The 15471-nt window shown below is 54.3% G+C and overlaps 1 protein-coding gene across 2 annotated transcripts in view; it reads left to right on the top strand.

The window, feature by feature from the left end:
* The window catches only part of VANGL2 (VANGL planar cell polarity protein 2), a 42921-nt gene extending 34166 nt beyond the window's left edge, over positions 1–8755 (top strand). For both annotated transcript variants that reach the window (XM_044991727.1, XM_044991726.1), the window contains exons 6-9: positions 420–556; positions 1564–1699; positions 2115–2346; positions 3305–8755. In XM_044991727.1, the coding sequence (XP_044847662.1) occupies positions 420–556; positions 1564–1699; positions 2115–2346; positions 3305–3565 (766 nt within the window). In that variant the 3' untranslated portion in view covers positions 3566–8755. The remainder of the gene's footprint in view (positions 1–419; positions 557–1563; positions 1700–2114; positions 2347–3304) is intronic.
* The last annotated feature ends 6716 nt before the right edge of the window (positions 8756–15471 follow it).

Genomic DNA, 15471 nt, shown 5'->3' with positions numbered 1-15471 from the left:
CCAGTGTCTGCCATTAAATAATTATTTTCTGACCTGTCCACCCCCACTGCTTCCCGCGATTGTGAAAATAGAACTCAGTAAAAATCTTTACAGATGCTTAAAACCAGCCTTGGATATTATCCCTTGAAACGATTAAAACAATCAAAGTTGAGGCCTAGTTGCAGTCGCCGTACAGAGGCCGGCCATCGGTCAGTCTGTACTGTCGTGGCTGGGATTTGCTGCTGCCACTGGACAGAGAGCTCCATCCCAATGGCGTGGCGATGCCGTGCTCTCTGCCTGCGGCTCACAGATCCAGCACATCAGTCTCCCTTTTGTTCTCCTCCTACTGTGTACGTGCGTCCCCTCCCCTCCCCGGCAGCGCGAGTCTAACCTGTACTTTTGTGTCCCTCCCCGTGCCTTGGCTGTGTCTCTCCCCGCAGTATCCAGCGCGTGGCAGTGTGGATCCTGGAGAATTATTACCACGATTTCCCCGTCTACAACCCCGCCCTCCTCAACCTGCCAAAATCCGTCCTGTCCAAGAAAATGTCCGGGTTCAAGGTGTACTCGCTCGGCGAGGGTGAGCTTGGGTCTCTCTCCCGTCCACCCTCATCGCTGTCTCTACTTACTCGGTTTCCCCGCACTCTCTGTCCGGCCCCGGAGCCCCGTTGATGTTAGTGATGTTATAAGGAGGAGCGAAATCAACCGGGTTATTTCTCCCCTTGCTCCCAGCCTCGGCTCTGGTTAGCAGGAGCGGATTTTGTTTGATAAAGCTCCCTTTTATTACCAGCTTTCCTCCCCTCCTTTCTCCTCTGCCTGAGCGCGGGATTAGTCTCTGTCTTGCTGGGAATGGCTTCGGATTTGAATGTATTTATTCACGTCAACGCAGAGGTTTTATACCCCCCTCTGGTAGAAGAGGTTATTGGTAACTTACCGAGATTACCTGAACCGGTTTAAGTGCATCTACAATAGGGGGTTCACACGCGATTAACTAGAGCTGTGTCATTAAACGGGTACGGTTTTCTGACTGTAGACAAGGCTTTGGTGCAGGAGGCCTGAGGGTGGGATTTTCGGTAGCCTGTTAATATTTGATGTGTTTGAAGGTAGGTCCACCTAGAAACCTGGGCAATGGGTACGTGTCTCCCCCGCCTGCCAGGCCATTCAGATCTAGATCTGAACAGGGGGTTGGATCCAGTGTTCTGGTGCCAGGCCAGGCTGCAGCGTTGACAAACAAAGCTGCAGAGACTTAAAACCCAGCGGGTGTCTTCCCTTCCTCCGGCCGCAGTGTGAGTCCACAGTGGCTCACTGTGCCTGGTGAGCTCGTCGCACAGATGCAAGCCAGGAGGGGCTGAACACAAGTTGCCGGGGTGCTATTAAGTTGGGGCGCTCCCGGCTTTCGGAGACAGCCCGGGTGATGGGCGTGAGCAGGTGCTGCTTGCCAACGGCTCTAGAAATCTCAGCGTGATGCTGCATGACATGCCCTCTCCCCTGCCTGCGTTAGTGGCTAGTGCCAGCTGCAGAGGCGCCAGCTGCCTGCTCCTGTGACTTCTCCCCCTGTGTCTAACCCCCCACTCCTTCCCCTTCCAGAAAACACGACGAACAACTCGACGGGCCAGTCCCGGGCCGTTATCGCCGCGGCCGCCCGGAGACGTGACAACAGCCACAACGAGTACTACTACGAGGAGGCCGAGCACGAACGCAGGGTGCGGAAGCGCCGCGCCAGGTATGGGAGCCGACAGGGGTGCAGTGCCCCCTAGTGGTGGAGAGGAGGCAGGGCTGGGTGTAAAGGGGCTTCTGTCCTGACGCTGCTGGACCCAGACAAACCCTGCGGTTCCTCCGGCAATGCAGCTCTCGGCTTGGGAGACAGAGAGACCGACCGCATAGCATGGGCTGCACATCCCGTCTGGCCGGGGAAGCTCCCCCTAAGCTTCTTTGGCCCACAGCAGGTCAAATCCCCCGAGAGTCCTCACAGGTTGGGTCGTGACTGGGGATTGAACCCAGGACTTTGGGTCTGTAAGCAAGGTCGCCGCTCTCTGAGGTGCAGGACGGGTTGGGGCAGCTTGGGGCAGGCTCCGGAAGCTCTGCAGGGGTTCCAGGCGGAGCCAGCTGGGTCACCACCGCTGCCTTCCTCCCACCAGGCTGGTGGTGGCTGTGGAGGAAGCCTTCACCCACATCAAGCGGCTGCAGGAGGAGGACCAGAAGAACCCGCGGGAGATCATGGACCCGCGGGAAGCTGCCCAGGCCATCTTCGCCTCCATGGCCCGGGCCATGCAGAAGTACCTGCGCACCACCAAGCAGCAGCCGTACCACACCATGGAAAGCATCCTGCAGCACCTGGAGTTCTGCATCACCCACGACATGACTCCCAAGGTAGGCAGGCGGGTGGGGCGGGAGGGGGAAGGGGTAGGCTGGGGAGCTCGGGGGTTGATGGGGGAAGCCCTAGTTCCCGTGGGCCAGCCCGAACTCACTGCTGCTGCTCCCTAGACCTGCAATCCGCCCCCGGAGACTTTTCTCCAGTGAGAATTACTTCTGCACGTTCATGGTCAGACCATGAAACCAGAATCCATGTTAAACATGGATGCTGAGCCGTTGCCCAGCGCCCCTTTTCTCCTCCTCCCCATCTTGGCTGGCTCTGGGGTTGAGGGTCCAACTGAGCTTCGGGTGAGAAGTACAGCAGCCAAACACCCTGGTCCCGTCTACACCGTAGGGCTGTATTTCAGAGCCTGTCGCTCCAGCGTCTTGAGCACTGAGAGACGCCATATGAAGTCCCCAGGCCGTATTGCGGTTCAACACAACCGCGCAGTTCCCCAGCATAGCCGTGCATCGGCCATGTAGGCCGGTCCCTCCTTACCGGGTTTGTACCAATGCATGCTGGGAAGATCTAGCCAGCTATCCCATACTACCTCAGCCTCTGGCCCCTGGGGGCAGAGAGACCCGTGGGTGCTTTTCTGCATGGTGCAGTGCACCTTGGGATAGCAGAGGCAGGAGAGCTGGAGAATGCGGTTGGAAGGGCCCTACCTGGATATACAGCTGGAGGACAGAGTTGGAGGTCGAGGCCTGGTGCCAACCATGTGGTCAGGGACCGTGAGAGTCCCTTGGGCCCTGTTCCATGGAGTTCCGCTGATGGACACCAGCTCAGGTTCTGGCCCCGGCCCCTCTGCCGTTATGATAAAGGCCGGACAAGCAGATGTTGTTCTGGAGCTGGTGGGTTTCCATGGCGACGTTGCAAGGCCTCCTTCCGGCCTGACCCACCAGGTAGCCAGTGGTGCCTCACCAAAGATCACTATCCATTGAGAACGCCCCTCCTGTCTCTTCTCCTGTCCCCCAGGCCTTCCTCGAGAGGTACCTGAGCGCTGGGCCCACCATCCAGTACCACAAGGACCGCTGGCTGGCCAAGCAGTGGACGCTGGTCAGCGAGGAGCCGGTGACCAACGGCCTGAAGGACGGGGTGGTCTTCGTCCTCAAGCGCCAAGACTTCAGCCTGGTGGTGAGCACGAAGAAGATCCCCTTCTTCAAGCTCTCCGAGGAGTTTGTGGACCCCAAGTCACATAAGTTTGTCATGAGGCTGCAGTCAGAGACCTCGGTGTGAACTGCAAAGGGGGCGGGTTAGGTTATGGGCTCATGCCTGAGGAGGAGCAAGCTGCATCCAGACCTCTCCCTTTTTTGACCACCGGAGCTTAGAGAGACCACCATGCAGGGAGAGCCCTGTAGGAACCTCCCAGAGCCAGCGTGCATGCCCTAGAGCGCCGTCTCCTCTCTCTGCCCTCCTCCATCTCTGCTGGCCCCCATTTGGGGGTCAGGGGCAGAGCCCTTTCCCCTTCCTGTCTCTGCTGTCTCCAAAACCCAGATTCTTGTAGCAATCTCCCAGGAGGTCGGAAGGCGCGTTGCGCGAAGGCCGGCGTTTTAGCAGGAAGAAGATCCCTCATTTGGTGCCAAAACTCAAGGGCTACTTCTGTTCCCTCCTTCACCAGCATCTCCAAATGCGGCTGGGTCCGAGGAACCGTCTCAGTTTCTTTTTTTTTTTATTACTATCCCGATTCTGGCCTTTTTTACAACTTCCCCGGATGTTTGGAGTGTGTTTTTAAATCCCCACCCGCGAGGGTTTTGGAGCATTTGCAAACGTCCCTCCAGTATCGTGGCTGCTATTGAAACCTCCCTGCTCCACCTGCAGGCAGGAAAAGACGAACCAACGATGCCGACTCTGGTATAGGAACCTCCTCTTTGGCTCTTCTCTGGGGTTTGCCAGATCCATTTTTTAACAACAACGAGAAGACTAGTTTTAAAAAGGTTTTTTTTAAATAGCGATTTTTTTCCGTGTGTGCTGATCTCTGTGCTTTGTAATGGAATCCTGTGTGTTTTGTAAATAGCAACTCAATCCGGCCCAGTTTCACTTCCTTGACTAACTGGGTCCAATTCCTCCTTTACATCACGGGCATCCTTACCCCACTCCGGCAGTGTAAGGGGGCCTTAAAGTGGATGCCAAGTAGGATTACACTGCTGGAGTGGCATAAAGGGGCCTTTGTGTCCAGGAGAATCAGGCTCCCCTCCATGATAAGGTTGGTGAATGTGCTGAATTGCAGGAGTTGAGCAGAATGACTCATCCTCCTTGTGCCGAGGCCTCAGGCTTTTCTCTGTCTGGAGGCTGAGCTTTGGTTTAGCAGTTGAGATTTATAGGAAAAACCGCACCAGATCTCTCCCATGCCCTAGGAATCATCCCCAGCCTCAGGCAAGTAAAGCAACTGTGGCTCTTGCTTTTGTTAAAGGTCATGACTCAGCAAGGTACATGCCGAACTTCACCTCCCTAAGGTACTTACATGGTCCCCTCACCACGGCATTTGGGGGGCTCACACACCCCGTGCGGCCGGGCAGGGCTGTTGTCCCCGTTCTGCAGCTCAGTGACTTGCCCAAGGAATCTGTGGCGGAGAAGGGGCTCAAACCCAGATCTCGCAGGCCTAGTGGCCAAACCACTAGCCCATCCTTCCCCTGACCCCACACCAGGTGTAACCTAGCATAGGGCCATTAACTGTAATGGAGCTCTGCTGATTTACACCCGCTGAGATTCTGGCCTGCTGATGTAAATGGAACTGTTCTTGTGCTGGAAGTCAGGCGGGTGCTTTAACGGCCTTGCTGGTTCAGGGCCTATCATCATCACACGCACCTTTGGTGCGAAAACAGCCCCTCCAGCTGTGCTCCCGTAGCTGCCGGCTTTACAGATGCAAACAAGTAATTGCTCCCATGAACCCTGCAGTGGCGAGCGTCGGACCGAGCTGGGTTCTGTTCTTCCTCCTGCACCGTCCGCAGAGCCTGACGACAGCATCTCTGGCCTTGGTTCTCAGTGCCCCGAGCCTCGCACGGTCCCTCGCACCAGTGCACAGCCCGGTGTAAAAGACTCCCCCTCTGGATCTGGCAGTCTTTTGCCCTCCCTTTGTACCGGTGACCCAGGGCGCTGGAGAATCGGGTTCTTTTGTCTCCAGGGCTGGTGCGAGAAGGGAACAAAAATGCAGAGATTGCAGCTGGTTCCCGGGGCTGGCCACATCTAATGAAATCCAGCTCTTGGCTTGGTTACAAACGGAGCTGGTCGGATCTAGAGACAAAGGCCTCCAGGTCCATTTCTCTTACTCATCCTCTGTAGATTGAATTAGTTTCAACACGCCAGCTGGCCCCCTGCACGAACAGGGCTCTTGTCCATGGAACAGGGCGAAAGCCAAGTCACTTGACTTAAAAATAATTTTTGCTTCCTCCTGGCAAACTTTGTCCTGGTCTCCCCCTTTAATTTTGTTTGTGGAGCAGCATTGCTGGGTGTGCATCAAGGGCCCGATCCGGCTCCTGCGGGACTCTCCAGGGGCCCAGTTCCTGACCTTCCTGCCCCTTTACTCCAGCCCAAAGCGAGCATGTGAGATGCAGCCGTTCTGATCCGCTGGCATCTTGCACCCGACTTTGCACATGCCTCAGTGACCAGGGCCCAGACCCTGCCGGCTCCTACACACACGCTGAGCTTTGTCCCATTTGGCCTGCTCCTCTGTGGCGCCTGGTGTGGTCATGAACGCGGGTTGCTAGTGCAAAGTGAGTGCAAACCAGAATGGTCGTGCGTTCACACCCGCGTCGCACTGGTGCAGCGAGGGGCTGACCCTGTGCCTGTCGGCGTTCACGGCAACGCTCCCAGTGACTTCAGTGGAGCAGGAGCAGGCCCGGAATGCACCAGACACAGGGTGACGGAGAAGTGGGCACGAGGGGCCTGCTCACATGCACAAGTGTCAGGATCCGAGCAAGGCAGGGTGCAAGGCTGCGGAGGATCAAGTCCAGCGGGAGTGTCTCTCCCAAGGCCCCAAAGATTCATTCCTTCTTCCCTCCCGTGTCCTCTGGAGCCTGGAATCAGAAACCTGCAATTCGTTACCGTGCCCCGGCCTCCCCCTTTGTACCGAGTCCCCCACGCAGCCGGTCCGTTTGTCTAGAAGTCCCCACGCAGTGGAGACTAGAACTGTCTGTCTGTCTTTCCCAGGGCCTGTATGAATTCTGCCTATGCCAACTTCAGTGCTGGGGAGAGGCCTGGGCCAGACCCGCCGCCTGCCGTCCCCAACTGCAAGTGGCAACTTTACGATGGGCCCCTCGCTTGGCGGGTTTTCGTTGTTTGTTTTTTAAGTCAAACCGACACGAAGTCTTTTTGGTTACAAATACCTCACGGGTTTTATACTGGGTCCTTTCTACCGTCTGTGCCGCTGTCGTTTGCAAAAGGCTGGTTGTGTGTGTTCGGTGTGAGAACACCGGGGCGCTGTGAGGGTACTCAGAAATGTTGGGTCGCTGTCGGGGTTGGGGGGGGTTGTAGGGCTCGCCAGATTTCGTCACTGTGATTTTTTTTTTCTTATTAAAGGACTGTGACTTGTGGGGGTGTGAGGGGAAATTGACACTTTTTCTCTTGAAGTCAGATCTGTGGTTAATGTTTTTCCTTTTATTTTTAAAAGTAGAGGTTCCCCCTCTTCCATGCTGTTGCTCAGAGGTTTACAATCGTGGTAACTCCCTACCTCTCTAACAGCCCTGGGATGTCAACTGCCTTTCTGAGCTCAACTCCTCCAGGCTAGCCCCCCAGCTGGTGCCAGTTGCCGTAACATCTGTCCATCAGTCCACCTATCAGTCATAGGATGTTGTTTTGCCACCCATCACCATAGTGTCTGGGCGCCTTCCATATAAGATCAATAGCAAAGTCCCTAGTGGATTTCATGGCCCTTTTGGGGGTCAAAATTTGGCTTGGGGGTAGGTTGACCCCAGCTGTGGATCTGAGTCTCCAGCTCTGTACAAAGATACTCTGCTCTCTTCTTTCTCCTATGCTCTCACTGTTCTTTGACTTAATTAGCATCAGATTCACCATGCGGTTGAAGTTCACCCTATGCTGAGGTCCGTGCACCACTAAACCCTTTAAAACAACGTTGGTGGGACATCGCTGGTGCAATTGCTCTGTGCAAGCCCTTCTCCACAGCGGGGGAATTTCATCCCCTCTCTTTCTTCCCTATTCCCAAAGCATCCTCTTTGCTTACCACACGGGTCCGATTTTGATCTTGGTTACACTGGTGTAAATCTGGAGCGACATCAGTGGAGTCACTCTGGATTTGCACAAGTGCAGCTGAGACCAGTCTGACTGTCTTTAGTCTTCCAGGGCTTTTAACCCTTTGTTTCAATCTCCGTTCCACCCTGCTTTGGATCTCTGTACCTTGGCCTTCCCATCACCACACCAAGCTGCCGGCTTCCCCATCCCTCCCGGCTGGATCATCCCCCACCATGAGATCTGCCTCCCTTTATCTGGCTCTGTTAGTGTCTTGCCTCATGTCCTCTTGACTTCATTTCCTTCGGGCCAGATTCCAATCCCAGTAACACTCATGTGGAGTCCCATGAGGAGTCACTGGAGAGATTCTGCATTGACACCAGTTTCACTGAGATCAGAAACCAGATTCCAGATATCAGTGTCACAGCACAGAGGTCAGTGAAGTGACTCTGGATTTACACTTGTTTAACCACGATCAGAATCTGGGGCCTGATTCCTCATTGCTCTGCACCTAGCTTTACACCAATGCATAGCAGGTGTCAGCGACGAGATAAAGCACAGGACCACCAAGAATCCCAGCCCATCACTCCAATCTCTCAGACCCCTTAACATCCTCCACCTTCCCCTAGAAAACAAAGCCCTTAGCTGTAAACCCTAAGCTTCAATATTCCAAGGACAAGAGGATCCAGCTAAAACATCTGGATCATTGAAGATGCTTCATGCAAACATCTGCTTCCATTACTGCTGCCTTCCACCATCAGGGCGATTACCTTACCGTCACCATTTCTTCTCCTCCAAATGATCTGTTAATCTGTCCATCTGTGTGTGTCTTTTTCTGATCCTCCAGGGGGATCTTTCGCCGACACTGTTTTATGGATCAGTCACTGTCGCTGTGATCATCTTGTCATGTTTCCATGTGCACATTTACAGGGATAGGTTTGTTTTGTTTTTTTTAGTTCCAAAAAGAAAAAAAAATACAGACTCTTCAGTGGAGTGAGATTGTAAATGTAGAGGTTTTAGGGGGTTTGTTTTTCCACTCTGAGTTTAGGGGGGAAAAGGTTCTTTGGGTTTTTTGTTTTGTTTTGTTTTTTACAGAGCTGATACCTTGTGCATGCATGTAGAAAATTGTAAAATGTAAAATTGTTTTTTAATATATAAAAAGTTTGTTTTTACAGTTTGCAGTGAATCTAAGCATTATGGCCATGTTAGGAACTTTGGGGTTTTTTTCATAAATATAGGAACTAAAACTGTACAAATTTTTTTTTTATATAAAATAAACACATTTGACATTTTCCTTTCCCTTCTTTTGCTTGTGACTTTGTTACTAAATTGAAAAAGATTTCTCTACGCTGGTGGTTCTCAACCTGTACTGTACCAGTGCCAAAATGGGAAGGGCGGCATGGTCCCGATAGGCAGCGATACCTAGTGGTTAGAGCACTAGATTGGAACTCTGTTGCCAGCTTTGATGCTGGATAACCTTGGGCCAGTCAGGTCCCCTCTCTGTGCCTCAGTTTCCCCATCTGTAAAACAGGGCTGATAATGCCAATAGAAGAAAATTCTGGCAGGGCTATTAAACCTCATGCTTCAGGGCTTAAGCTAGTCTCTAACTATTTAGCAGTCAGGAGGGAACCTATCATGGGGGGCAGAGTACCTCACCTCTGCCCAGGGTGACGTTTCTTCCACCTTCCTCTGAAGCAGTTGGTGCTGGATCACTGTCCGAGATGGGATACTGGGAAAGATGGACCATGACGGGTCTGATTCAGTCCAACAGTTCCTAGATCCTTCTAAAGATCTAAGCAAGGGAGCTCCTCCCCGCTCTTCCTATGGGAGCCCATTTCCCAGGTAAAGATCTCATTGTCCGCATGAACTCTGATGGTGTCAGCTCTGCGGGATATAAACTCTGATTCTCAGCTGCTGCCTAGGCCGTGGTGCTGCAGCTGTTACCATTGGGCTGGGCTGGACACAGGCAGAGGCGAGGGTAACAGTGTTTCCCCCAGTATTCTTGGTTCCTGTACATTATGCCTGTTTGTTTTTAAAACCACCAGCTGTGGGTTTGGGTGTGTGCGTAGTGGGGGAGGAGATGGGGTGATGGAGGGAAGTTGCTTTTTCCTCTAAGCTCACTCTGTGATCACGGGCTATGCACACTTTTCCAGCGAGTGCAAAGAATCTCAGAACAGACTGCTGGGTGGGAGATGGATCATGTGCCCACCGCAGAGAGTTTCTTCAAACACTGTACAGGAAACTTTATCCCAGTAAGGAAAAATGCATTCTCCTTCTGGCTGCACTGTGGAGTTTCTGCCCTATAACCTTCCCCACTCTTGCCAGACTTCCTGTTACAATTTTAAAGAAACAGGACACGATCGCAGAAAGCCAGCTTCTCATTTACACTTGGCTACACACACACAAGTAAACTGCTTTAACCACACTGTTATAATGAAAACTGTACAGGCAGTAGTGTGATGCAGTTACATCTGTCTAGCTTATTGCCATAAATGTAGCAGGCCTGGCCTTCACTGAAGTGTTAAACTCTACCGGGCACAGCAGGGGATGGGTTGGAGCTGCCTAGTTTGTGGACACTGTGCTGCGACTGCCCGTGCTCTGTGCAGCGTGAGTGGTGGTTGTGCCACAGGTCTCACTTAAGCTAGGCTGGCTGCAGGGGAGTTAACTGAGTGTCGGGATGTGGCGCTAACGGTGCCCTGAAGACAAGTCAGGTGTCAGGTGGGCGGGTAGGGTAGTGTAACTGAGAGTCAGGTCATTTGGGGTGTAGTTAGTTTCATTGTTTCCCTTGTATAGCCACAAAGATCCAGATCCTGAAATAAGAACATGCTATCGGCCGTACCAGGTCAGACCAATGGTGCATCTAGCTCGGTGTCCTGTCTCTGACAGCGCCCAGTGCCGGGTGCCCCAGAGGGAACGAGCAGAACAGGGCGATGATCCAGTGATCCAGCCCCTGTCATCCAGTCCCAGCATCTGGCAGTCCGAGGTTTAGGCACAATGGGAGTTAGGAAGCGAGGAGCTCGCACCCGTGCGCCAGTTAGGAGCCGCAGTGACTTGAAACAAGAACAGGAGCGCTTGTGGCATGATTACTAACACATTGATTTATCTGTTCGTCTCTAAGGTGCCCCAAGGGCTCCTGTTCTTTCTGTGGACACAGACAAACACGGCGGCTTCTCTGAAATCAGTGACTTGGCTCCGACTCCTGGCCCAGAGCAGCCCACCTACACGAGCGGCTCCCCTAGTCAGTTTCCCTGGGTGTGTGAACCAACCTACCCAGAGCGGGGAAAGAACCGCTTGAAAAATAGGAAAATGTGATTGTAGAAAACACACCAGTTAGCCAGGGCGGGGGTAGTTCAAGCTACTTTTAATCCGTTTCTACCTAGACTGGATTCCAGGCCCCTGTTTTCTCTCCAGATTTGTCCCCTAATTTAAAGGTGGTGAAAAAAGGTTCCACTCCCTCTATGACCAAGGGGAATGTTGTCGTGACAAGGGAAGACAAGAAGATATTTAACTAAAAGGGAAAACGAGGAAGGTGGGTGGGGGGGAGTGAAAAGATGACAAGGGAGGGGTTTGGAGTCTTCTGGACGCCTCCCTGAGCACTGCGTGGCACTGGAAACATCCTGCGTTTTCTCCCTTTTCCCCAGGAGAAGAGCTGGGTCTCAGACGCCCTCCTCACCCCGTCGGCCTGTGCTGATGGCCAGTGTCCCCCTTGATGGATCACTCTGAGCAATGTTAGTCTGTGACACGCCTCGAGCTGCACGTCTGGAGCCCTTGCCCCTCATTGGTCCACTCCCGTGTGGCCTTCATGAGTAAAGCCGGTTCATTCGCTAATTAAGCTCCATTAAGGCGGACGCGGAGGTTATGTTTGAGATGAGCCCATGGGGCAGAAATCTAACGGACGGAGAGCTGGCATCACGGAGCATGTTTTTCCCTCCCTGGTGGAGTCTCCCCCCTCGCTCTGCGTTATTTTTTTCCATTGCACCTTTGTTGTTTGTTCCCTGCGAACTTTGCCACTTACCCTCGGACATGGTGTCATTCGTCAAGGGCGACTCTGACTTAGTCCGGCGGACAAAGCCCTTAACTGGGCCTTGGCAGACCTGAGGCCAGGCCCAGCTCTGCCCGAGACGCTCTGTGTGTTGGTAGGCAAGTGGGTTCCCCTCTGCGGGCTTCCGTTTCCCCAGCTTGGAGCTCCCCAGGGGAGTAACGAACGGGGCTTTCCACCAGCTGCGGATCTGGCCCTAGCGCTGCTGCTGACAGAGCAGTTGAATGGGGAAGGGGACTGGAGTCGAGGGAAACCAGAGGCCAGAAGGGTCAGTGTAATTCATGGAAAAGAGCAACAACCCAACCCAAAAAGAGAGGCAGGAAAAATGCCCAGGAGCTGGGAAAAAGGAGATGACAGTGAACATGCGATGACAGGAATCTGCCCCAAGAGGGGGCTGCAACCAAAAAAAGGAGGCAATGGTCTCTGCACCCCACACCGAGCCAGCCGTTAGGGGTCGTGCTCCACCCAGGCAGCAGCCCAGAGCTGCAATTTCGGGGGGGATTATCTGAGCCTGATCAGAGGGAATTGGAGATTTACCTACAAATCCCCCCTCCCACACACACACGCACACACCCACCCACCAATCCAGGACACTTGTTTAAAAGGCCTTGCAGGGCAGTGGGACTTTGTCCACAGAGCCCCCGTGGGTTGGAATAATCAGCGGCTCAGATCCCGCGGGGGGAGCAAGTCTCGGATCAGTAGCTAGGGGAGGGCCAGATAAATCAACCCACCCTCCCCACGGGCTCCCTGGAACAACCGAACTTTTCCGAGGCTCAGAAAAAGCCAGTGAAATTCCCCTCCCCCGTTTGGGCCATACACCCCTCCACCGGCCGGTAGTTTATTTGTCTTACGGTAGCGCCGGGAGGGAGCCCTTCTCGTGGACCAAGCCCCCCACGGTGCTAGGCGCTGTACGGACACAACAGAAAGATGAGGCGTGCCCCAAAGCGCTTACAGCAGAAGACAAGAGACTACAGGTGGCTACAGACAGACAGGGCAGCACAAGGAAACGGAGCCAGTCCAGGTTCTGATGGGCAGGTCTCAGCTCAGCGAGTTTGTTGGGGGCCTCACGGGGAAGGAGAGGGAGCCGGGCCAGGTGGCAGATTTGCTCCACAGAGCAGAGGAGTCCGCGAAGGCCTGTGGAATACCCGATGCCGGTACGGCGAGCAGCTCGTCCGTCTAATGCGCTCGCCCGAAGTGGCTGGCGCCTCCAAAGCCCAGTGGCCAGAGCCGATGTGGAGGCAGCTGGAGCAGCAAGTGCCTCCCCTGCGCGGCTCCGGCGACAGAATCCCGACAGCACCAGCCGTCGCACCGGCTGGAAGCTTAGGCGGCGGAGCCGAGGCAGGAAACTAAGAGCTGGTTGACACGCAGATGTTGCCCTGGGATAAGTAAAACTAGGTTAGCTGGCCCCTGCATGGGCACCGCTCACAGCTGGATTATAGAGCGTTATCCTCATTCGGTCAATGGCCCGGCCAGAGTAGGGGTGAGGCCAGAGGCAGCTCTAATTTACACCAGGGGCCCTAAAGGCCAGGTTTGAACCAGGGCAGCTCCCTGATGGTGGAAATCTGGGCAAGCCCCCAGTGTAATTTCATGTCTCTAAGGTCACGGCCCCTGGCCCAGAGCAGGGGCTTGAGTCATAGCCACAGAGGGGCTGGTCTGCTGCTCAATCACCAGTTGGGGGCGGTGGGGACAGGATATTCCATTTATAACCCCCGGCACACCATCCTCCGCCCCCAGAAATCCCACGTCTGTGAGGGAGGTGTGAGTTTGCGATTAGCACCTTGCTTTTTTGCCGACGACGACTATAAAAAGATCCACCCCGCGGAAACGTCAGCCACGAAAAGTTCAGCGCTAGGCAGCAGCAGCGGCGGCATAGATCATTGTGTGTGCACGTACACATGAGCACATGTGTGACACACAAACACACGCGTGTGTGCGTGCACATGCACTGCAGAATGATCAGCACCTGCTATTTCATGGCAGGAGGGTTGCTAGGGAGAGTTTGCTTAGCAACTAGAACAAGGTTGGGGGGGGGTTCTTTTCTCCTCCCCGCCCCCACAAATCATCCTGTTTGCTTTGAAACCAGACCCCAGGCCCATTGCCCCCACCAACCCACTTGTGCCTCATCGTCCTCAGAATGAGTCACCTGACAAAGGTGCCCTGGTTTCGGGGCGTGAGTCATTGCCTTTGGCTTTTGCATTGTCTTATTTTCCCCTTCCACCTTTTCCATGAAAGATCCAGCCCCGTCTCTTCCTCAGCGAGGACTGTGGCTAGCAGCAAACTCATTTGGAGTTGGGGGTCCCCTCACGCCCCTGGATGTAATTCTCCGTGGCACCTCACCGGCGCATGAAACGCCAGCACTTGGAGCCAGCAGCGTCTCACGCACAGTTTGCACCGGTGCAAATGGCTGGGTAAGGTGCAGGGCACTGGGGAATCAGGTCTGCGTGCTAGGAAGCGCATGCTAGGAGGCTGAAGGCGCGGTTGCTACCCTGCTGGTGGACTATTCCTGTGACAAACCTGCTACAGAACATGGTGCTTATGTAAACAACCCCCCCACCCCAGCCGCAGCGCTCAGCCCAGCCGTGCGAGATTGGCCGACAGACTCGGGGCGCGTTTCCCCTTTGGTCCTCCCATGCCCGGTTCCTGCTCCGCCCCCAGCATGGCCCCTTCCGAGATGCTGCAGGTGGGTGCAGGTGGCAAGGGCCTCGGGGCAACAATGAACTGGACCAACAGGTGTTGCCTTGTCTGCGCTCCGGCACCCTCTGCTGCTGGCACCAGGGAACTGCACTGGCCCTAGGCCTGGACCCAGCCTGCGTGAACTTGCCGAGTCAAATCGAGCTGTGATCTGGTGGTGGGACTTTCTGTCGGACGCAGTCACGAGTTCCCAGTCAGACCCAGCACCATTGCCCCCAGGGGGTCAGAATCCCCCCGAGCTCAGGCTGAAAAACCCCCCAGCTAGAAATTCCATCAGACCCCCTGACGCCGAGGGGTGAATACCCCCGACTTGCCCTTTGGTGTCTGGACTTTTGTGGGCCATTCAGATCAAAAAAGGGGGCCCGGAAAAAATGTTTGCGTTACAGATAAGTGCATTTCTGTGAACAGGAGTACAACTCCCAGAAAGAGGAAGCAGCTTCGCTATCTGCATTTAACCAGGAGGTGAAAACATGAGTTATTTCTTCTTTTGCTCAGTTTGCATTTCAAGGGCTGGATTCTCAGCTCCCTTCCTGGTGTGAATCTGAAGTAACTACTGGCTTCAGTGCAGCGCCTGATTCACTCGCACCTTGTGCTTGCTTTGGAAAGCAGGGGGAGGGGTGGGGCCTGAGACCTTAGTCTAGCCAGAGATGATCAAACTGCCCTCACAGAGTGCACTGAAGATCGTGAAGTGCTCAGATAACCGAGTACTGGGGGGCCATGTACCCAGGTAAAACGGTACTGCCTTGGCGTAGTAGAACTGTACCCCTTGTCCCAGCGTGAGTGACACACAAGGTACAAGGCAATGGGACGCCAGAGCCCTCTGCATTTTCACTGGCGTCCCTGAGATCCGACGCGGCCCACTGCGGCTTTTTAGACATGCCTCTCCAAGCTTCGGCATCCGCAGCTGAACCTGGCCTCCTTCGCTGTGGGCCTGTGACGATCTGGGGACGCTCTCTGAACAGTGCAGGAATTCGGTATGAGATGATGAGCGCTCTGGGCGTATCTGTATCGAGCTGAAAACTCCCTTTTGAAGGTGCAGCCTTTTCTCTGGTGTCCATTCGCATCCGTGTGGGACCAAAACTCCAGCAGTACTGCAGTGGTTCAGGGCTGAAGCGGACCAAGGCTGGAAATAGCAGGTCGTTAAATTGGGAGTGCTCGCCCATTGAAATAGAATTGCTCTAAACTATAGACTGGCTTCCAACCAGGAGAACTGGGTTAGCGGTTGCCTGGC

This window comes from Mauremys mutica, chromosome 17 (assembly GCF_020497125.1).
Source record: "Mauremys mutica isolate MM-2020 ecotype Southern chromosome 17, ASM2049712v1, whole genome shotgun sequence".
Lineage (NCBI taxonomy): Eukaryota > Metazoa > Chordata > Testudines > Geoemydidae > Mauremys > Mauremys mutica.
This window is presented reverse-complemented; position numbering and strand designations above follow the sequence as displayed.